Source organism: Odocoileus virginianus, chromosome 7 (genome assembly GCF_023699985.2).
Source record: "Odocoileus virginianus isolate 20LAN1187 ecotype Illinois chromosome 7, Ovbor_1.2, whole genome shotgun sequence".
Classification (NCBI taxonomy): Eukaryota; Metazoa; Chordata; class Mammalia; order Artiodactyla; family Cervidae; genus Odocoileus; species Odocoileus virginianus.
This window is the reverse complement of record NC_069680.1, coordinates 64,174,234-64,197,733: the sequence shown is the minus strand read 5'-3', so window position 1 is coordinate 64,197,733 and position 23,500 is coordinate 64,174,234. Positions and strand designations below refer to the sequence as shown.

Here is a 23,500-nt window from a genome sequence, read left to right as displayed (position 1 = left end):
CCCTGTTCCACACTCTTTCCTTTATATTTACCTCTCTGTACCCCAACCATAAGTATATAATAAGGCTGAGTAAGAAAAATGAGATAAACAGGCTGAAAACCCTGTAAGAGCCCAAGTGCTTTGATGATATAGTTCATTTATAGCTCTAACCATAATACAAATGGGTAGCTGGCTGTTCCTACTTTTATATCCTAAGAATGACTTTTCTCTTCCTCAGAAAGTCTACATATTCCTATCTTGTACTGGAAACATTATAGGAGGTTAGGGGTTTATAATGGAATTGCTGTTTGCAAGGTTAGGAAACCTGAGGCCTGAGGATCAGAAGTAGTGGCTAATTAGGTCACCATCATCATATCATCAACATTTTATTTACGGTAGCCTCAGGAGGTACCAAAGTAAACATCAAAGAAAGAGAGTTCCAACTGCTTTAAGTATTTTTAAATGCTTAAATAATACACACAAAAGTTATAAGTTCATAAGATTCTGTACTAAGATTCCTGGTTTAACCAATTTTTAACCAGGAAATCAAAAGTGTCTCCTTAATGTATTACAAAATTTGACCTAATTGTGGATAAGGTGTTCTTAGGTTACATAGTATTAGACTTTACATGGTACTAGACCTCTGAAGCAGCAAGGAATAGAAAAAACAGCTGCAAAATACTCTAATCAATGGTGAAAAGTTTCAGAGAAAAGAAATAAAACATACATGAATGACAGCAAAGTAGCACATTATTTGTTGTATGCACATGTACTCTTTTCAAAGAACAGGGCATGGTGCATACTACCAGTCTTTTAGTATATGTGCTGCCGAAGCGAGCAGCATGCTACCAGTCTTATGGTTAACAGTTTAAGACTGGTAATGAAAAGTTTCAAAGAAGGAAACACGAAAAATTTATGCTAGTGAAATAGAACATTAAAATAAAAAGAATATAAATATTTTAAACAATACTAAGTTAAAACCATTACATAATCTCAAATAAGTTTCCCATAATTCAAATTATACTCCAAGGAAAGAAGGACAAGGGTCAGTTCCATTTACCTTTTTTCCTTGATGTTATGAGAAATAAAGATCAGGAGGGACTCTTTCGGGTTATCACTCAGGAATCTAAAGCTTTCTAGAGATCTTAACCTAGCTTAACTACACTTAGCTAGAAGGAGTTCAGAACTTATGAATCAGATTTTACATCAACCTAAGTCAGGAAGCCAAGTGAAAGTGAAGTTGCTCAGCTGTGTCTGACTCTTTGCATCCCTATGGACTGTAGCCTGCCAGGCTCCTCTGTCCATGGGATTTTCCATGTAAGAATACTGGAGTGGGTTGCCATTTCCTTCTCCAGGGGAATCTTCCTGACCCAGGGATCAAACTGGGGTCTCCGGCATTGCAGGCAGCCCTTTACTGTCTGAGCCACCAGGGAATCCCTAAGTCAGGAAGCCAAGACTCTGCCGATTTTCTTGATTTTATTTTTGACTACTCACTCCAAAAAAGACTTAGTTCTTATAAACATCCAACCATTGTGTTAGAAAGAGATGATACAATCAAAGGATATAATCCAAAGACATCATCCTTAGTTATTAGCATACTATTAATATTCACAACTTGTTTTAAAGAACAACAATGTGTTAACATTTCAGCTTGAAGTGCTATGAATATACTGTGTACTATACTTGATGCAGCTTGTTTATGCAATATTCTGACAGACACAATTAATCTTGTGAAAATGACTGGGATATAGCATAATAGTAAATTACCTTTAAGCACAAAATATGTATTTTTCTGTAGTAATATACACTTCATAACAATGATAGAAGCATATGGAAAAAATATCAGGAGTTAATTATTTAAAAGAAATTACAAGTTATTACATTAAAAAATCTTGGCCATGTGGCAGAGATAGGGTTAAAGGAAATGTTTAACTTATAAGTAAGTATCATATAAATGAGTCTGTACCTCCAACAAATGCATCTCCAGCTCCATTGGTATCAACAATTTCTTTCTGGTCTTGATCCAAGACAGCAAAAGCGGTGACTTCACTTTCTGCAATTAGAGCCAAAGCAATGCAGAATGACTTCTCTTTGTAATACTCAATATACAAACTAACCCAGGAAAGCTTAAAGCTCCTACATCATTCAAAGAGAGAGATGGAACATGAGGTCCATATTCTGTACATGAGCCCTTGGGAACCAAGGTGAAAAGCCAACTGTAAGCAATGTGCTTTTGGTAATTTTCAGCACACAGATGCCATATGTTTTGTTAAGAGTTATACTGAGGGTGGTTCACATTTTTAAGGAATGATTACAAATAGTAGCAGTAACTTTTTGGACAGTAAAAATACATGAACAGAAGCTATGAACTAAAGAAAGTGCTTTTAAGTACTATATCATGCATCTCTAATAAAACATCAAGACTGGTCTACATTCCTGCCAGTGAAATCTTATTGTTCAGTCACTTAGTCATGTCTGACTCTTTGCAACACCATGGACTACAGCCTGCTAGACTTCTCTGTCCATGGGGTTTTCCAGGCAAGAACATTGGAGTGGATTGCCATTTTCTTTTCCAGGAGATCTTCCCGGACCAGGGATTGAACACTCAAACCCTTGTCTCTTACATTGGTAGGCAGATTTTCTACCACTGAGCCACCAGCAGAGCCCCAGCAGTGAAATCTTGGATACAGTTAAAGAGCTATAAATTTAAAAAATAGAAATAATGAACCTTGGGTGTTTCTGTATAGAAAATCACAATGGCACAATAAAAATATAACTACTATTCTGAATAATACTTCATGTCAATGGCAAGGATTACTGATAATAGTTGTCTTATTACAAATAACCTAATCTGGTTACTTTTTACAAAAGAGCCACTATTTCCTCCAAACTACCAGTCAAACAACAAAAGGAAAAGCTATCTCTGACTGCCTGGGCAGAACAAAAGGGAGAGTGCAATGAGCTCTTTCTTACAGCAGTCTGGATTAGGGCTTGGTTGTTTTGACTACAGAGTAACCGAATACACTACTTTAATCCTGGCAGATGACAGTGGAATGACATTACAGTAGTCTCTCTTATCCACAGTTTTGCTTTTTGTGGTTTTAGTTACCAGCGGTCAGCTGAGGTCTAATGGAAAATTCCAGAAATAAACAATTCATAAATTTTAAGTTCCATATCATTTTGAGAACTGTCCCAATTTATCCTGCCCTGGATGTGAATCATCCCTTTGTATGATGTATGCCTCCCGTAAGCCATTCAGTAGCCCCCTCGGTTACCAGACTGACCATCACTGTACTGCAGAGCTTATGTTTAAGTAACTCTTATTTTACTTATTAATGGCCCCAAAGTACAAGAGTAGCGATGCTGGAGATTTGAATATGCCAAAAAGAAGCCATGAAGTACTTTGTTTAAGTGAAAAGGTTTCTAAGATCTACAGTAAGAATGAATTTTCTATCTGTGAAATTGTGAAGAAGGAAAAAGAAAATCTGTGCTAGATTTGATGTTGTACCTCAAACTATAAAAGTTACAGACATGACTGAGTGATCACACCCACACACAAAGGATGGTTACACAGATTAAGGAACAGATCTAGACTGAAAAATATAAAAATTATTGGAGAGGCTGCGTCTGCTGATAAAGAAGTTACTGCCACATTCCTGACAGTGTTGGAACTGATTAAGGAGAAAGGATACCATAAAAGCAAGTCTTCAGTGGCAATGAAGCTGGGCTCTTCTGGAAGAAGATGCCCAATAGAAGCTACATTCATAAAAGTGCAAAGAAGGTACCAGGGTATAAAGCATGGAAGGACAGATGAACTCTGGTACTATGTGGCAACACTGCAGGGCATGTGATAAAGCCCAGAGTAACGTGTAGTGTGTGGAGAAAAGAACCCACTTGCTCTCAAAAACTGTCAGAAAGCAGGAGTGACAGTCACCTCATTTATTGGATGGTTTTTTACTAATGTTTCATCCCAGAAGTGAAAAAATATTTGCAAGAGGATAGGTTGGAATTTAAAGTCCTATTATTAATGGATAACACACCTGGTCAACCTGAATTGTTATAAACATGAAAATGTTTGAGGCTGGAAGTTTACAACTTCAAATACAACTTCACTGATTCAACTCCTTGACCAGGGCATCATTCAGTTTGTCAAGGCCACATACACTTTCCTGGTACTTGATAACATTCGATCAGCAATTGATGCAGACTCCAATCTAGACACAGTGCCATACTGGAAATTATTCACTGTTACAGACACAATAATATTCATCAAAGCTGCAGCAGATTAATTAAACTAGAAATTGTAAAGGCCTGCAGTCATGAATGATTTTAAAGGCTTCCTGGGAATCAACAGAAAAGTTAGGAAAATCATTCACACAGTAAGAAGGATTTGCCAACATGCTTGATGAAGAAGCAGACCGCATTGGAAACTATGGAGAAAGAAGTGTTAATAGATGAGAAACTGTAAGAAGTTGTTGAGTCATCAACAGAGAAAGATTACGAAGAAAAAGTGAAACAGAACCAGCAATTCAGACGATACCAAAATTTGCTGAAGTCTTTCAGACTGCACAGATTTTAAAGGACAAAATTAGAGAACAAGATTCATGGATGGAATGCAGTATTAAAGTTACCCTTATTATCATTGAAGGATTCCACCATGGCAGCAAAACTTTGATGTGTTAAAAAGAGACAACTTCCAATTACCATGTTCTTCTAAAAGATTTCAGTGAAACAAACACAAAAACAAATACCCTTCAACTATCAGGATCCCCAATCATGGACAACATCTGCTGCTGACACCCAACCACTGACATCATGGCTCGATATCTTCCTTCTGACGTTATCATCAGAAGGTCAATGTTAGCTTAATAATACATCACATGAATGAATGTGTCATTCATCTCACTTCATTTCATCACACAGGCACTGAATCATTTCCTGTCATCATAAGTAGGGTGAATACAGTACAATAAGATAACTTTGAGAAAGAGAAAAAGACCATATTCATATATATATATATATTTTTTTTTTTTTGGTTGTGCTGTGAGGCTTATGGGATCTTATTTCTCCAACCAGGGATCTAATGTGGGTTTCCTGCAGTGGAAGCCTGGAGTCTTAATCACTAGACCACCAGGCAATTCCCATACCATAATTTTTATTACAGATTATAACTATTATATTTTATTATTAGTCATTGTTGTAAATCTCTTACTATGCCTAATTTATAAATTAAACTTTATCGTAGTTATGTATGTATAGGGATAAAAAACATAGTATATATAGGGTCTGCTACCATGCAGTTTCAGGAATCCAATTTGTTGGAACATACCCCCCTGCAGGTATGGGAAACTACTGTATTTATAATGAAATCTGGCCGACAGGACATTTGTAAAAGATTCAATAGTGCTTTTTATTGGTGTCTGGAACTTCTCAAACCACAAACTTGCATCCTTTCTGGTGACAGATGTGGCCAAAAATTGGTAACCTTCAATCTCACCTAAGATGAAGAAGGAGAGAAAAGGAGATCTTGGAAACTTTAAGGTCTTAATGAAGAACTTAAGACTTTCAAAAAGCATGTTCTGCCTGCTTTTTGCTACCTCCTACTAATGGATACATTCAGCAAGAGATAAACACAGATAAGATAATGAAAAAAAGATTCTCCTGGAAAGACTGATACTCGAGAACAGGACTCATTCACTTAGTGATCCCTGTGACTACAGATGCTAAGAAGACTCCATGTTAGACGTATCTATCTAAAAACTCTAAGCACTACCTTTCCACACGTTATAACAAGAGACATACATGAAGTTGACAAGGTTTTGACTAATTGGAAGTTAAGGCATAAATATCCAGGATTAAATTTCCTAGGGAGTATGCAGTATAGACTGCTACACAGGCCAAAAAAAGAGATACAAGTAGAGTTTATTGGAAATAATTAGGAAAGGAAAGGGCTACAGTCTGGTTTATGGAAAGGTCTGTACCATAAATATTTATAAAGAAATCTGATTTTATTACTTCCAAGTACAAGTCCTACTATAAAGGGAATTAACAATTATAAACTAGAACAAACAGGCACTAAACAAGTAAAACGAGCTAAGTTAATGACACCATTACAATTCATAATAGGGTTATATTATGTAATAATGTAACATGTCTATAAAACATTTTAGGTAATAGAAGAATTAATATAAGAATTAATCACTGGATTAGAGATTTGAAAATAATTATCAATAAATGGTAAGTAAGCCACAATTAGATATAACTCCTTGATTTCCTGTTTAAATAAGTTATTGATTTTTAATTGGATAAATCTTTATGAATAAAACCTAATTCACAATAGAAGAGTTTATCTGAATTATGTTCTTAAGGATCACGACTTTTGTTCTACATTAGGAAAAATTCTAAGCGAATGAAATTTTACTATACTTTTTTTTGGATGTATGTGTAGATTCTTAAAATCTTTTATCCTTAGGTGTCAAGTGAAGTTCAATTTCCTGAAACAAAGTAGAAATATTTTCTACCTTTTGTACTTATCAATATAAGTAAATATATAGGAATATTAAGAATGTATAAAGAGTGGTCATAAACTGGTATAGACGTAGTCCAGGCTCTAGTATCTGCTGCTCCGTGTACGCTCAGTTGCTCAGTTATGTCCGACTATTTGCGGCCCCACAGAATATACAGCCCACCAGGCTTCTCTGTCCATGGGATATTCTGGGCAAGAATAATGGCGTGGGTTGCCATTTCCTCCTCTAGAGGATCTTCCCGACCCAAGCACTGAACCTGCATCTCCTGCACTGGTAGGTAGATTCTTCACCACTGAGCCACCTGGGAATCTTTTATCTGCTGCATACAGAGACCTGTATTATGAGATCTCTTTTCAAAATAATAACCCCCAAAACTCCAAGACCTTATATGGTGTTTCAAATTATTGAAAAGGGATTAAGCAATGTTCAATAATATTCAATTATATTTTCAGTAAATTCTTATTTTGAAATACAACGATCTAAGCTGTTTTACAGAACTATTTTTAAAAAAATCCAAAAACTAAGTAAATGGTATTTGCCAGCATGATCTATTTCATAGCCATCTAGTCAACTTATTGCATGAAAATATAAAGTACTTAACTAAATCTGAAGACCCATTTATATGCATGGGTATTATTCAGCTAATGAGGCCCAAGAAATTCACATTGCTTTTACCGGGACCTAGTTTTCAAAGGTGTGAAATGGGTCTGGAGTAGCTGTGGGAAAAGTAGTAAAAAAAAAAAAAAAGCCATTTGCCTTAGTTATAGAAAAATGACACTGTTAGTTCTGATCAAGTACTACTTAAGAGCTTAAGTGCTACTGTCTCTCAATTCCTCCCAATTTTTTTTATAAAGTGAGAAGGGAAAGGGCTGGGAATTATTATTATTTTTAATCAATTTATTTTTAATTGAAGGATAATTGCTTTACAGAATTATGTTGTTTTCTGTCAAACCTCAACATGAATGAGCCATAGGTATACATATATCCCCTCCCTTTTGAACCTCCCTTCCATCTCCCTCCCCATCCCATGGGAATTATTATTATTCCTATTTTCTAGACTTCTACAATAGCACAAAATCATGTGCTTCCCTAAACAGACAGGCAACAAACACTAACAATTCAGTTGATACCAGATTTGTTTAGTGTCAGTGTCATTTATTAGATAAGACCTTAGGGTATCTTCACTCAGAACAATCAAATTTAACATACTTAAAATATAAAGCAATAAAAATCAAACATTCTCTGGACAGTTTATACAAGCAGATAATTTACTCCTCACTTTACTGTGATATATGCCTTACTTCTCAAGCACTTAAGAGGCCAGTCTGGCTAGAATCAACTATAATGTTAAGTCATTTATAGTAGAGATGGTAGTTCATACAAATGCCAAAGTATCTAACTCAAAAATAATAATACAAATTCAGTCACTCAATGCCACACAACCTGACTAAATGTTCCTGCAGCTTTACCACTACAAAATGAACTATATATTTTAGCACTATACACAAAGTCCCAAGACAGTTAATATCCTTAGGAAATTTTGTTCAAGGTATATTAAAATGCCATGTGTTGTCACTGTATCACAAATGTCACCTCTAAGTTGCAGTGAAGATACAACTGAAAAAGATAGAAAGCAAGATAAGACGTAGACAGGCAGATGATTTTCAGCCATAATGTAGACTATAATCAGTCACCACTTCTGCCACTGCCTCTGACGAGCATTACCAGTCATGGAAAAAACTGGAAACTGATGGCAAAAATTTCACCAGAAAGTGATAAGCACTACTGTTTACAGAGAATGTTTATTCAGATCTATCAGTTTTTCATTTTGTCACAATTTATCAATCCTCTGATATGTATGTATAAACACATACATATTTTTATTTATTCTTTCAGGTCATTTGAACATAAGTTTCATATATCATGTCCTTTATTCCTTAGTAATTCAGTGTATATTTCCTAAGAACAAATATATTCTTTTAGGTAACCATGGTATAGTTGACAAATTAAAAAACTTAGTATTGTTATTTCCTCTAACCTGTATTTCATAATTGAATTTTATTAACTGTCCTAATAGGCTTCTTTTTTTTTTTTGGCTGCACCAGGTCTTAGTTGCAGCACTCAGGATCGATCTTTAGTTGTGGCATGCAAACTCTTAGCTGTGGCATGCGGGATCCAGTTCCCTGCGCAGGGATCAAATCTGGGCCCCTGGCCTTGGGAGCACAGAGTCTTAGTCACTGGACCACCAGGGAAGTCCCTTAATGTTTTTTATAGCACTTTTTTTTAATCCTATAAGATGCAGTCCAGAAACATAGCTTTTAGCTATGGGTTGTTTTTTTTTTAAGTTAACCTTTCAATTTTTACTACAGGTAATATATAACCTATAGACTCCAAATATTAATCTATAAAAAGAAAGACATGGTATAAATTCCACTCCCTAGTCTGTCCCATTTCCCGTTTCTAGTCCTACTATTTTCCAATCTGGTTATCACTGTTTTTGTTTCCCTGTATATCTTTCCATAATTTCTCTATGTATATACAAGCAAAATACATAGTTATTTTTCTTCTTCTTATTTTAAACAACAACAACGAAAGAATAACACTATGAAGCCTGCCCTGGACCATGTTTTTTTCACTAGGAGATCTTTCTATGTTGGTAAGCAGAGAATGTCCCCATTATTTTTTATGACTGCATAATAATCCATTAAATGGATATACTATACTTTAAACAGTCCTTTACTGATGGACTTTTAGGTTGTTTTCAATCTTCAGTTATCACAATGTTTCAAAGCACTAATGCTTTTAAGTAGACTCTAATTTAATTATTTGACTTAATAGCCAAGTCAATAATATCATTCCTACTTTATACTGGGAACTGACACAAGGAAATTAAGTTGTTAAACAAACAGCATGAAATATGCCTGTGTCACAGAATAGGAAAAAAAAGAGAGTATCTAGGAAATAATTTTTCTTTTCACTGTGATACACAAACCAGGATATGAGCAAAGACACCCTGCTCAGACTGCTCTAATAAACAGGATAATGAAACAGATGACAAATTCTGCTAATAATATAGATTTATAGAACAATCCTAATTAACAGAGACTTTTGGGGGAATGAAGAACTCTGGGCTAATTTAATTTTCTGATTAAAGAAAAAGCAGAAAGTCTCTTTAGTTGGAAATCTTTCTAAATGTACTAATATAATAACATACCATGACATCCCTGCTTTAATTAGTTTAGTTTATTGAATTCAAATGAAAATTTTCTTTGATAATTGAGAATATTATAGCACATGTTAATCTTATTATTCTGAACATCATTCTTATTGTAGTTTCAAATATATAAGTGCTTTCATGAAAGGCAGAATAAATGGAATGATGGCATTCCATATACTGCATTAGGACTCAAAGGATACACTGTTTGAGTCTGGTTTTGGCTCAGCTACTTTATTATTATTTTTTTCATCTACTTTACTCAACAAATACTTATTAAGAGCTTATCATCTATCGGGACCTTTGTTAGAGAGGGAGAATACAGATGAGAATGGGACAAACAAAAACCGTGTTCTCACAGGATCGACATTCTAGTGAGGATAGATAATATATAAATAACACAAAAATGAAGAAGATAATTTGAAATAACAATAAATGACATTAAGGAAACAAACAGGATGAAAAAGTATGACTGAGGCAGAGAGTTAATCTAGATGGGTGTTACCTCCTCACTGAGGAGGTGATGATTAAATTGAGACTTCAGTAGCAAGAAGTAGCCACATCAGAGGTAGAATACTCAATACAGAGGACCTGGGTTGTAACAAGCTTGGTTACCCTCCATGTGTGGTATTTTGTTATACCAGCCCAAATGGACTGAAATAAATATACCCACATATATATTAAAATATGATAAAGGTAGAAGTTGCCATTGTACACTGGGAGAAGAAAGTTTGTTCAACAAAATGTGATGCAACTATTTAGTAATATTCTGGAAAAAATACAAACTTGTAGAATTATTTTTCTATACCCCATAGCTCATATATAAGTTCCCTATCTGAAGTGTGCTTTATCTACCTTTGATTGGCAAACCCCACTTATTCTTAAAAACTTAATTCAAGACGCACCCCTCCCTTCCCCTTCTCTCTCTTGCTGAGCAACTCATCCTTATAATTAGGTGAGATTGATCAAGACAGGCATCCATGACAAGGGGGCTTGGAGCCATAATGGGCCAAAGTGATATTAGAGGTGAAGTAGTGATGAAGAGGCAGTGATCAAGACCATCCCCAAGAGAAAGAAATGCAAAAACAAAAACTGGTTGTTTGAGGAGGCCTTACAAATAGCTGAGAAAAGAAGAGAATCGAAAGGAAGGCAAAGGAGAAAAGGAATTGAATGCAGAGTTGCAAAGAATAGAAAGGAGAGATAAGAAAGACTTCCTTAGTAATCAATGCAAAGAAATAGAGGAAAGCAATAGAATGGGAAAGACTAGAGATCTCTTCAAGAAAATTAGAGATACCAAGGGAATATTTCATGCAAAGATGGGCACAATAAAGGATAGAAACAGTATGGACCTAGCAGAAGCAGAAGATATTAAGAAGAGGTGGCAAGAATACATAGAAGAACTATAAAAAGATCTCAGTGACCCAGGTAACCACGATGGTGTGATCACTCACCTAGAGCCAGATCCTGGAGTCTGAAGTTAAGTGGACCTTAGGAAGCATCACTATGAACAGAGCTAGTGGAGGTGATGGATTTCCGTTGAGCTATTTCAAATCCTAAAAGATGATGCTGTGAAAGTGCTGCACTCAATATGCCAGCAAATTTGGAAAACCCAGCAGTGGCCACAGGACTGGAAAAGGTCAGTTTTCATTCCAATCCCAAAGAAAGGCAATGCCAAAGAATGTTCAAACTACTTGCACAACTGCACTCATCTCACACGCTATCAAGGTAATGCTCAAAATTCTCCAAGCGAGGCTTCAACAGTACGTGAACTGTGAACTTCCAGATGTTCAAGCTGGATTTTGAAAAGGCAAAGGAACCAGAGATCAAATTGCCAACATCCATTAGATCACAGAAAAAGCAATAGAGTTCCAGAAAAACATCTACTTCTGTTTTATTGACTACACCAAAGCCTTTGACTGTGTGGATCACAACAAATGGTGGAAAATTCTTAGGGAGATGGAATTACCAGACCACCTGACCTGCCTCCTGAGAAATCTGTATACAGGTCAGGAAGCAACAGTTAGAACTGGACATGGAACAATAGACTGGTTCCAAATTGGGAAAGGAGTACATCAAGGCTGTATATTGTTAGCCTGCTTATTTAACTTACATGCAGAATAAGCCAGGCTGGATGAAGCACATGCTGGAATCAAGACTGCTGGGAGAAATATCAGTAACCTCAGAAACACAGATGACACCTTCCTTATGGCAGAAAGCTAAGAGGAACTAAAGAGCCTCTTGATGAAAGTGAAAGAGGAGGGTGAAAAAACTGGCTTAAAACTCAATGTTCAAAAACACAAAAATCATGGCATCCGGTCCCACCACTTCATGGCAAACAGATGGGGAAACAAGGGAAACTGTGACAGACTTTATTTTCTTGGGCTCCAAAATCACTGCAGATAGTCACTGCAGCCCTGAAATCAAAAGATGCTTGCTCCTTGGAAGAAAAGCTATGACCAACCTAGACAACATATGAAAAAGCATTACTTTGCCAACAAAGGTCCGGATAGTCAAAGGTATGGTTTTTCCAGGAGTCATCTATGGATGTCAGAGCTGGACTAAAAAGAAAGCTGAGTGCCGAAAATGGATGCTTTGGAACTGTGGTGTTGGAGAAGACCCTTGAGAGTCCCTTGGAATGCAGGGAGTCAATCCTAAAGGAAATCAGTCCTGAATATTTATTGGAAGGCCTGATGCTGAAGCTCCAATACTCTGGCCACCTGATGTGAAGAAATGACTCACTGGAAAAGACCCCGATGCTGGGAAAGACTGAAGGCAGGAGGAGAAGGGGACGACAGAGGATGAGATGGTTGGATGGCATCACTGACATGATAGACGTGAGTTTGAGCAAGTTCCGGGAGTTGGTGATGAACAGGGAAGCCTGGTGTGCTGCAGTCTATGGGATCGTGAAGAGTCGGACATGACTGAGCAAGTGAACTGAACTGAGCAGTGTTATGGAAAAAACTGAGCAATCAAATGGCTTTCTCCCTCCCTCCATCCTTCCCATCCTTCTTTTCTTGTGGTTTAGTCCTAATCACTGCATTAGTGGGATACAGGACACTACTGGTATTCTAAATGGACCCCTTTCCAAAACCATGTATTTCTTTCTGAGTACAACAGTAAAGATTTTCAAATGGATATACATGTACCAAGCTATTCTCTATTATCAATGAAGATGCTACAGAGTCCACTACCTCTAATCATAAGCTTTCTATTGGTAAGATTTTCTCTTTGAATTGCTTATAGCAGCCATGGCAAATGTTGTTACATTTGCAAAGGAAAAGCTGCATCAGCTACGAGGGAACCAATGGCTCCCTTTTTATCCTATGGATTAAGAAATCTTAGAGCAAGAAAGCATTAACGAAATATCACTAATGTTTAGTGCAATCTGGTTTGCAGGGATGATAATGCTTTAAGGTAACGTCATAGGTTTAAAAGAAAACAAAAAAAAATAAAGTTTATACTATACAGTGAAATTAAACTTCCTCAAAGTATGGAGTGAATTTCAGAGGGCTCCCTGACAAACACTGATGAAAGTTATGAGTACTATTTACTGTCCAATAAACCAAACTGGATTCACAGATCACTTGACTACTTGGAGTACAGCGATAAACACTAGTAAGCAATGATTTTATCCAATTTAAACAGAACACTTTTCTTTATTGAGGTATTTACCAATCTCTCTGGCACTTAAAAGTAGATTAAAATGTATAAATGTATGGTTAATTACCTGTTTGAAGAAAACCTCTCAATTACAATATTTTGTATTGCTTTTTAAGCTTAGTTGTACTCCTTAGTATTCTTTACAAACAGAATTTGTAGCATCAGATTTTTGAAAAGTTGCAGGAATAGTTTAAAGATCACACTCATACCTATAAGTAGATTAAAAAGAATGGCACAACCCTATTAAAAAACGATAAAGACCCTCTTTCCAAACAGGCTGGTGTCTGTCATCTAATACTGAGCTGATTACTGCTAATTCCTCTCAGAACTGGTTCTACTAATAATCCTTAGTTGCTGCTTCCATTTTCCTGTCCAAAGTGTCATTCTAAATGTCTATTACTCTTCTGAAGTCACCAAATAATTTTCACCATGAGAGGATAGAATAGAAGCCACTGGGTGTCAACTCTTTATACTCTGCTAGTTATGTTGAACTACTAGATAGTTCTTCAAATGATACATAAACCGCCCCCACCCCAAAACCCAGCATAAACCACCCCCACCCCAAAACTCAGCATCTTTCTGAGATTGGAAGAAGATGAGAGATAATTCAATTTAAGAAAACCATCTTGTACAGCTTCAGAGGATACTATTGACACTCTAGTTTATGTAAATGGTACCTGCTAGACTTGGTCTGTTTACAGTCCACAGTACCACTTATACTTCCTCAGATGACCCATACACAAGATACAGACTGGCCAGGCTGCAGATGTCAGTGCTGCAAGGCTGGTGTCCTTAATTGTGTGGGGTGTGACTTCCTGACATTGGTTACATCTGGACAGAAGAAATTTAGGCCTGGCTATTAAAAAAAAAAAAAGTCTCTGTTTTAAATACTGACAAATTGCACTAGTATTCCCAAAGAAATAAAGAAGCATCAACAGGCCAGGTATGAATTTATTCACTTATTTTAACAGCACATTTGAGATAATGTTAAGAAAATGTTCTCTGTGAGCAACATTTGCATCAGCAGTTTAGTTTTTATTTTACCATAGTAGTAGCTGATAAGAAAAGGGAAAAGCCTTCATGTTTAGCATGAAGCACATTCTGAAAGCTTAGAATATGAGCTTCTGTGGCTACAGTTCACATGTTTTGATAGTGATGTCAATACCCTTAATACTTTGAGAGTGAAGGAAACACATACTGGATCATATAGGTGTCTTCTACCTACATCCAGGTACCCTGGTTTGAAAGGTATGCAGACAGAAACATCTTTAACACCCTCAGGGAAAGTCATGGGCACAAATTTTCACATTCTTTACAGAATAAATGCCATTAAGAAATATGAAAATGTGAAGAGCTTCCCTAGCAGTCCAGTGGTTAAGAATCCACCTACTAATGGATGGCACACAGGTTCAACTCCTCGTTGAAAAGATCCTGTATGCCATGAGGCATCTAAGCCCAAGAGCTACAACTACTGAAGCCCAGGCACCCTAGAGCCTGTGCTCTGCAAGAAGAGAAGCCACCGCAATGAGAAGCCCACACACTGCAACTAGAGAGTAGCCCCCACCTGCTGAACTTGAGAAAGCCCGTGCACAGCAATGAAGACACCAGCAGAGACAAAAAAAATTTTTTTAAAAAGAAAGAAAATGTGAACATTTTATCTAGCATATTCCAATTCTATGAAGTCACTCTAGACATCATATAACAAGTCTTTCTTGATTATATGTTTCCATATTTAGTGGGAAGAAATGGAGATAATTATTGAAATGTAGCAGAAACCCATTATTAGGTACATAATAAATATTTGGTGATTGACTAATGGTAGAATTAAGCTAAGCTAGCAAACAAATGTATTTTCTCATGAACTAATTTTTAGATACTATTTTAATAAAATAGAGGAAACTTCTGTATTCCTCAAATATTTTCTTAGTGGGTACCACAGGGATTACAATTAACATTCTAAATATATAACAATCTAATCTGAATCAAAACCAAATTAGTTTCAACAACACACAAAACCTATGCTTTCATATTGTTCCTTTTCCCCATTATGATGGTGCTATAAATTGCATCTTTATGCAGATGTGTCCATTAACATATATTTATAATTACCGTTAAATGTATTGTCTTTAAAATCACGTATGAAATAAAACAGGAGTTAGACACCCAAAATACAAGAACACTGGCTATTCACCTATGTAACTACCTTTACTGGAATTATTTCTTTACATGGCTTTGAGTACTGTCCAGCATCCTTTCATTTCAGCCTGAAGGATTTCTTACAGGGCAGGTCTACCATCAATGACATCCGTTGGATCATCGAAAAAGCAAGAGAGTTCCAGAAAAACATCTACTTCTGCATTACTGACTACACTAAAGCCTTTGACTATGTGGATCACAACAAAAGGTGGAAAATTCTTTTTTTGGGGGGGGGGCTCTTTTCAGTTTATTGCATGAAGGAGTTACACTAGTTCAAGTTAAAAGCAGACCCCAAATGGTTACATTATACAAGCTGTGAGGTTTTTAAACTTGTGACAAGGGACAGAAGGGAAATTCTACTCATTGCAAGGAAATCCTCACTTAAGCTTCAGTGAGCCAAAAGCACTTAAAACCCATGAACCTTCAGTTGGTCGTCCTTAGCCAGTCCAATCTCCAACAGGAACTGGCGTTATGTTCTTGCGCTGGTCACCCTGTAGCTGAATTACTTCTCCACATTCTGGATGCTAAATTACAGTACCATTGCAGGCAAATTTCTTCTTAAATGCCTTCACTAGTTTCTTTTTATCGTAATCATCAGCGATCCCTTGGACAGTAGTAAGGGTCTTCCTGCCATTTCTCTGTTGAATTCTTATATGGATATAATCCTCAGTGCCAGCAGGAAGCAGATCATCACCCTTACTTGCATCAGCAAAGGGGTCGAAAGAGTGGAGGTTCTGGATAGCAGACATACGATAAGATTCCTTTTCCTTGGTGGAAACGGCCTGCGGAAGGCGGCGGCGGGAGAAGGCGGGCAGGGGGGACGGAGCGTCGGGAAGCGAGGGGGCAGGCTGCTGAGTCCTTGGCGGCGGCTCAGTTACTGGGGCCGGAAAATTCTTAAGGAGATGGAATTACCAGACCATCTGACCTGCCTCTTGAGAAATTTGTATGCAGCTCAGGAAGCAACAGTTAGAACTGGACATGGAACAACAGACTGGTTCCAAATCAGGAAAGGAGTACGTCAAGGTTGTATATTGCCACCCTGCTTATTTAACTTACATGCAGAGTACATCATGAGAAATGCTGGGCTGGATAAAGTACAAGCTGGAATCAAGATTGCCAGGAGAAATATCAATAACCTCAGATATGCAGATGACACCACTCTTATGGCAGAAAGTGAAGAGGAACTAAAGAGCCTCTTGATGAAAGTGAAAGAGGAGAATGAAAAAGTTGGCTTAAAACTCCACATTCAGAAAACTAAGATCATGGCATCCGGTCCCATTGCTTCATGGCAAATAGATGGGGAAACAATGGAAACAGTGACAGTCTTTATTTTAGGGGGGCTCCAAAATCATTGCAGATGGTGACTGCAGCCATGAAATCAAAAGACGCTTGCTCCTTGGAAGGAAAGTTATGACCAATCTAGACAGCATATTAAAAAGCAGAGACATTACATTGCCAACAAAGGTCTATCTACTCAAAGCTATGGTTTTTTCAGTAGACATGTATGGATGTGAGAGTTGGACAATGAAGAAAGCTGAGCGCCGAAGAATTGATGCTTTTGAACTGTGATGCTGAAGAAGACTCTTGAGAGTTCCTTGGACTGCAAGGAGATCCAACCAGTCAATACTAAAGGAAATAAGTCCTGAATATTCATTGGAAGGACTGGTGCTGAAGTACAAACTCCAATACTTTGGCCACCTGATGCAAAGACTCACTGGAAAAGACCCTGATGCTGGCAAAGATTGAAGGCGGGAAGAGAAGGGGATGACAGAGGCCGAGATGGTTGGCTGGTATCACCCACTTGATGGACATGAGTTTGAGTAAACTCCAGGAGTTGGTGATGGACAGGGAAGCCTGGTGTGCAGCAGTCCATGGGGTCACAAAAAAAGAGTCGGACACAATTGAGCAAATGAACTGACTGACTGACCAGTAATGAAGTCCTCTAGCTTTTGTTAACTGGAAATATCTTAATTTCTCCTTCATTTTTGATGTACTACTTTAACAGATATAAAACTCCAGTATATATAAGCCCTTGTTTTCAGATGGTGAATCACAAATTGCCAAAAAAGCTAACCCACCAAGTAGATTTTCCATGATTCACAATGCCTTGTAATTTACTGAAGGTCCAGGAAGATAAAATTGTAGTGTGGGCCAAGATCAATGTTGAGCTCAAGCTAGGAAAGCTTTTCAGAAATTGGTTGCTGATTGTACAATTAAATACACAAACCTATGCTCCTTTTAGGTTCACCTAATTAGTATCAAATGAGTTTACTTAATTATAGTTGTAAATTAAATGCATAGGGTTTGCCTCATCTCAAATAATTACATGTGCATTGTAATGTGAATTATGGAACATTAATTTTTACTTTATCGATTACTCCCTAAACAGAGACCAGGACTCATTATGACAAAGTTATTATCATAGCAGTTTTGATAAATAGCCCCTAGAAAAGGTTCCTGAATAATGTTTGCATATAAGTTCTTTAAAGGAAAGGTGTGCAAGTGTCAGAATTGGTACTACACATTTATGCAAAGCCCCAGCATAGACAAATGTTTTCCCTGAGGTATTTTAAGTGAGAGACATATATATATACAGATATGCATGTATATGTATATCTATATATATATGCATGTATATAAAATCTCCACTCTCATTCTTCAGAGCTAGAACTTTTTCAAAGTTTATAGCAGAGGCTATAACTACTTAAAACTTAAAAAAAAAAAAAGTTTCTAGGCATAATGTTAAGTAATTACATGTTGAAGCATTACCTCCAGCACATCAGTTCTTGGAATCCCTCAGGTGGAGGAAATGATAGGTCAACTGTCATGTTAAGAAAGCTTCTGTTATGTTCACTATACCCAGACAACCAAAAAATGGGACAAAAATTCTATATATTCTTCTACTCTGTAGATACTTTACTATAGCAATTTTTTTTTCTTCCTTATGCGATCTTTAAAAAGAAGTGCTAGAAGATGAATGAAGAATTATTAAAGGTATAAATACAGGCTAATCAGGGGGAGAAAATATTCTAAATATTGAAATGTTTCAGACCTAATTTCATGAATAGGCTTCTGGTTTTCCTCATATACAAAATAAATCTAAGTAAAACTATGAGATTTTCTTGTTTAAAAGATACAAACTTTTCAGAGCAGTCCCTTGCCTGACTTACTTCAAATGTACCTCTTATTTTTCACATTTTCCTGCTCCTGTTTTATTATGAGACAACTCCCACTGACCACACCAATAACTGTTACCGGACTTATATTATTTCCTCTCATTTTTCTTGGCTTTTTTGCAGTGTGTGCCAAAAGAAACTCCCTGCTTCCGCAGAGCCTGAAGAATGCACTTGGCTGCTTGCTACAAACACTCACATTTTGCTAGTTAGGGATAGTGATGTTATATGGCTTCAAGAAGCAACAAAGGCGAACACTGAACAGATATGTCAAGTCTTCCTCTGCATTTACAATTTCTAACTTTGGCCACCACAGTTTTTTTTTCTCAGTATACTTGTAGCTTTCTGCCATTTCTCCCTTTAAATATAGAGACTGAGAGGAAGACTTCAGCATAACAATTCTGTTTTAATTCAGCTCAATTTTGGCCTAAAGCAAACATCTAATTACTCATGATTAATTCTAAAGCACATAACCTACTTTCATGTTCAATGGATCTATGTTAGAATCTAACTAGTAGCTTCCCCTCATTTTTCACTGCCTTTCAGTCTTCTCTGTGTTAACTTAATCCCCAAAGTGACTGAAGAATCATAAACTGCCATTCTCTTACTGCACAAATTATCTATATTATACAACTCACATTTCAAAGGACTTACATTATTAGTCTTGAATTGTGTGTTCAAATTCAGATTGAATTCAGACCTCTCTGTAATAAATGACAAGATGCATGAGGGTTGCCTATGTAATCTAGGCAACCATAATTATACAATTATTGATGAAGTTCCTGTTGATAAACAATGCAAACATTAGGAAATACTATTTTGCAATTAAATGGTGAAGAAAGCTGTTTATTGCCTTCCATTCTCTCCACTGTTAATAAGATTGAAGTTGCAGATGTTCTTGTATGCTGCATTGATGTTAAATGGTGCATGATGCTCTAGGTGGTTCCCATAACCTTGCTTTGTCTACTATGAACTGACTCAATTGATATGATAATAGAGAAAAGAGCTGGGCTGAACTGGCACAATTTGCATAGCCTTGAAATTTGCAATCGTTGGACAGCCAACTGCTCCTAAAACTTCTTATTCAGTTGTCATTGACAACAATGTGTTAGACAAATAATATTTTGGAATTAACCACTCAGGTGGGGACATCAGTTTACTGAAGCTTTTATCCCATCAAACAAGTTACTCATCAAGGCATTTCTAGAGCTAATGACAGGAAATTTTATGATATTCTTTGGGATCATTTACTATTAGATTTAACACAAAGAAAGCAGACATCATTCAGGGGGTCACAAAACAGTGGTAGCACTTACAGCTTTTTGACACAGGAATTGTATCTCATAAAGCCTGTATTTTCATCTCATTATTAAATAAATGTTATATTTTAGAGGAAGGAATAATAAAATCTTGATGCTGTTCAATACTTTCCTCATGAAAAAAATTATAGGAGAACCCATAAAAATATAGTAGGAATCGGTCTGATGCATGAAAATAAAAGGACATGTTAGAGAACCTCTAACACTGAAGAAAATCCCAATACATCACAGAAACATTTTGAATGGTAATAGGAGAACTACAGAAACACTGTTAACTATAAAAGAGGACTGAGAATCTCTGAGTTTAGAATTTAAGAGCATATATGATGAATAAAAAGAGACCCATTGGTGGGTGGACAATGAAACAATCAAGAAGAGAGAAGATGTGCAAATAAATGGGAAAAATGTTAAAGTTTTTTTAAAAAAAAAACCATAAAAATAAAAATCCTAGGAAAGTTAGGATGAAAAATTTAGTGCTAATGAAGGTATAATACAAAACAGAAAACAACTGGGCTATGCTGTAATACTGAGAGGTCAATATTAAAGATTTAACTCCCTGAAAAACAAATTCCATTATCACTACTGGGAAAAGAGGTGGGGCAAAGGAATTTAGAGAAACACCAGGTGAAAGAAACTGTATGCACACAGAATTAATGTTTTAAAGAAGGGCAATGTGAGTGGCTTTTAAAACAAACCCCATTCTCTACCTTAATTTAAGGTTTAAAGAATAGCATGTTTTGACTTTTTTGTTGTTAGTGTAATTTATGATAAATTTAGGATATAACCCCAAATTACAAGAAGACCATTAGCTTGATCTCAAGAAGACTAGACTATATTTCAAGAAGACTAGAATATAAACCTGGGATGGAAAATGGGTCCACGGGATACATTGTATTCACTGCTCCTCCTTACTGGGTTCATTCCTGTGGGGGAACTATTATACATTCTGTAATAATGACTGTACTTCCTACCTGATTATTATCAGGCCACATGATTAGCTTCAGCTAATGAAATGTGCGGGGAGATGATGCAAGAGATGTAGGAACTACTGTGTAGTTCTTTCATCATGCCTTTACCCCTTTAATGCAACTAACATACCCCTGATTGGGACTGCCCTTCGGTGTTGATCCCAGACAGGAGAAAAGATGGAGTAGGGCCTCAGCTACCAAGTGAAGAAAAAGAATGCAAGAGAAAAAGAAATCTATTATTGAATGTCATTAAGATTCTGAGGGTTATTTGTTAGTAGGTTGCTGCCTTAGCCTAACCTGGCTAATAAATATATATATATAAAAAGGGTAGCACTGCATTATTAATCTTAACATTTCAAAATTATGAGATGAAGACTACAGAATAACTGCTTATTTGAATTTGATAATACCTTCACTGTGTCTGAAATGAAATGCAATAACAGATTATACATTCAACATGTGTTCTTAAAGAGCATATGGATAAATATGGTACAGATGGTAAAATGTGTCTATGAGGATGCCCTTTCAGGGTTATCTCTGCTTCCTAACAGTGTCTCTAGCAATCCAGAAGGATAGAGAAATATTAGTATGAGTTTAAATAGGTTTTAGGGGCTTCTGATAGTAAGAGATTAAGTAATTTGGACCAACCATCCCATGAAGAATTAGAATGGGCAAAAAATATCCTTAAAATGTGCTTGAAAGTACTGATGCCCTAACAAAAGAATGAAAAATTACCAGGGTAGGACATAAGGGATAATAGAGCCCAGAGAGGTGAGTCTGATGTTTGATATTGCTGGAGGACAAAACTTGGAATCTAGACCCTATAAAGTGAGATGGCCCTGGTGAAATCTCTTCATATTAAGTCTGGAACCCAAAGGACTGCAGCTAGGTTTAGGGTATACAGGAGGTAGACAGGCCGGAGCAATGAACTGTGGTTTATACCCCAATCATCTAAATACCTAAACTTAGCTCAAGACGCTTCTAGTATGCCAGTGGTCACGTGCTTACCAAAAGAAAACATGAATTAGCCTCTACCTCGAATTATTTCTACAAAGAATTTTCCAAATACAAAGTCTCAAACACAATAAAAAAAAATAGTAATATAAGGAGAGGAGCAAGAAATTAAAACCACCAGAAATTATACAACAGAAAGTAGCCCAAAGTGGTCCAGATAATGAACCCGTCAAACAGAAACTCTGAAATGACTGTACTTACTGATTACAAGTTAAAAACTGAAAACTTTAATAGAGGACTATAAAAGTAAGAAAAATAGATAAGAATTTCACAGGTTTAAACAAAAACTGAAAATAAGAATTCAATGAATACTGTTTAAAAGAAACTCAGATGCAGCTTACAAAAGAATTAGTGAATTGGAAGATAGGTCAGAAGAAAATATCCAGGATGAGACACAGTGAAGATAGGTAAGATGGATTCTACATAGCTACTGAAAGTGAAATTAGAACCAATGCAGAGATTTATAAGAAGGTAAATTTCTGTTTAACAGAAAGAATAATTTTCTGACAATTTAGGGTTTATAAAACCAAAATGAACAATCTACTAGGCAGTGAATGTTTTAGAAAGGATTCTTGAATTGAGTTGGGAATGAAATAAGATGATTCCTATGCCCTTTTAAAGACCTTAGGATTTTATAAGAATTCAGAGAAAAAGTACAGTATAATCCTATATATACAAAATTATATACTGTAGGTATGCAAGCACTCAGTAGAAAGATGTCTGAAAGGATAAGCACTAAATTCTTCACATCTGTTTGCTGAACGAGGAAATTTCAGTTGACATTTTATGTATGGAAACATGCTGAGATTGTTATCAGTAACTGGGAGATATACTTTTGGGTTCTAGAACATACATAATACTTTTAAAGATTGAGGACCCCAAATGCCATTTGTTTATGTGAGTTGTATTTATCAATACTTACTGTATTAGAAATTTTAAAAGAGAGTGGAAAAAATTTATTAATAGACCTATTAATTAATTATAACATATTTGTATAAAAATAATATATTCCAAATAAAAATATTATTGAAAACTTGCATTTACATTTTTGCTAATCGCTTTAATGTCTGATTTAATAAAAGACAGCAGGGTTTTCATATCTACTTCAGTACTAAATCTGTTGCTGTATTACACATTATGCACTCTCTGGAAAACTCTACTGAAACTGAGTCATAAAGACAATGTCTTAGTACTATTGTGAAATAGTTTTGCCTTCATGGAAGACACTCTGAGAGTGTCCTGGACACCTCCAATACGTTCACACCTTGAAAACTGCTGTATTATAGTAACGGCTATAGATGTCCCTATGCTGGGATGGTACAACTGCTCACTCTGGACAAGCTGTAACTCAAAGAATACGTCTGTTCTGCTGTGCTCACAGATTTAGTAGGATAGGCCAGTAAGGAGTTCATGCTCTGCAGCTTAGAAAGTAAAAGATCCCAAGTGTTTA

At 36.3% G+C, this 23,500-nt stretch overlaps 1 protein-coding gene and 1 pseudogene across 4 annotated transcripts in view; both read right to left on the bottom strand.

The window, feature by feature from the left end:
* Positions 1–23,500, bottom strand: part of ADK (adenosine kinase) — a 533,995-nt gene that overhangs the window by 30,909 nt on the left and 479,586 nt on the right. For all 4 annotated transcript variants that reach the window (XM_070470873.1, XM_070470876.1, XM_070470874.1 and 1 more), the window contains one exon: positions 1,946–2,032. In XM_070470873.1, the coding sequence (XP_070326974.1) occupies positions 1,946–2,032 (87 nt within the window). The remainder of the gene's footprint in view (positions 1–1,945; positions 2,033–23,500) is intronic.
* LOC110135578 (eukaryotic translation initiation factor 1 pseudogene) lies at positions 15,803–16,415 on the bottom strand (annotated as a pseudogene).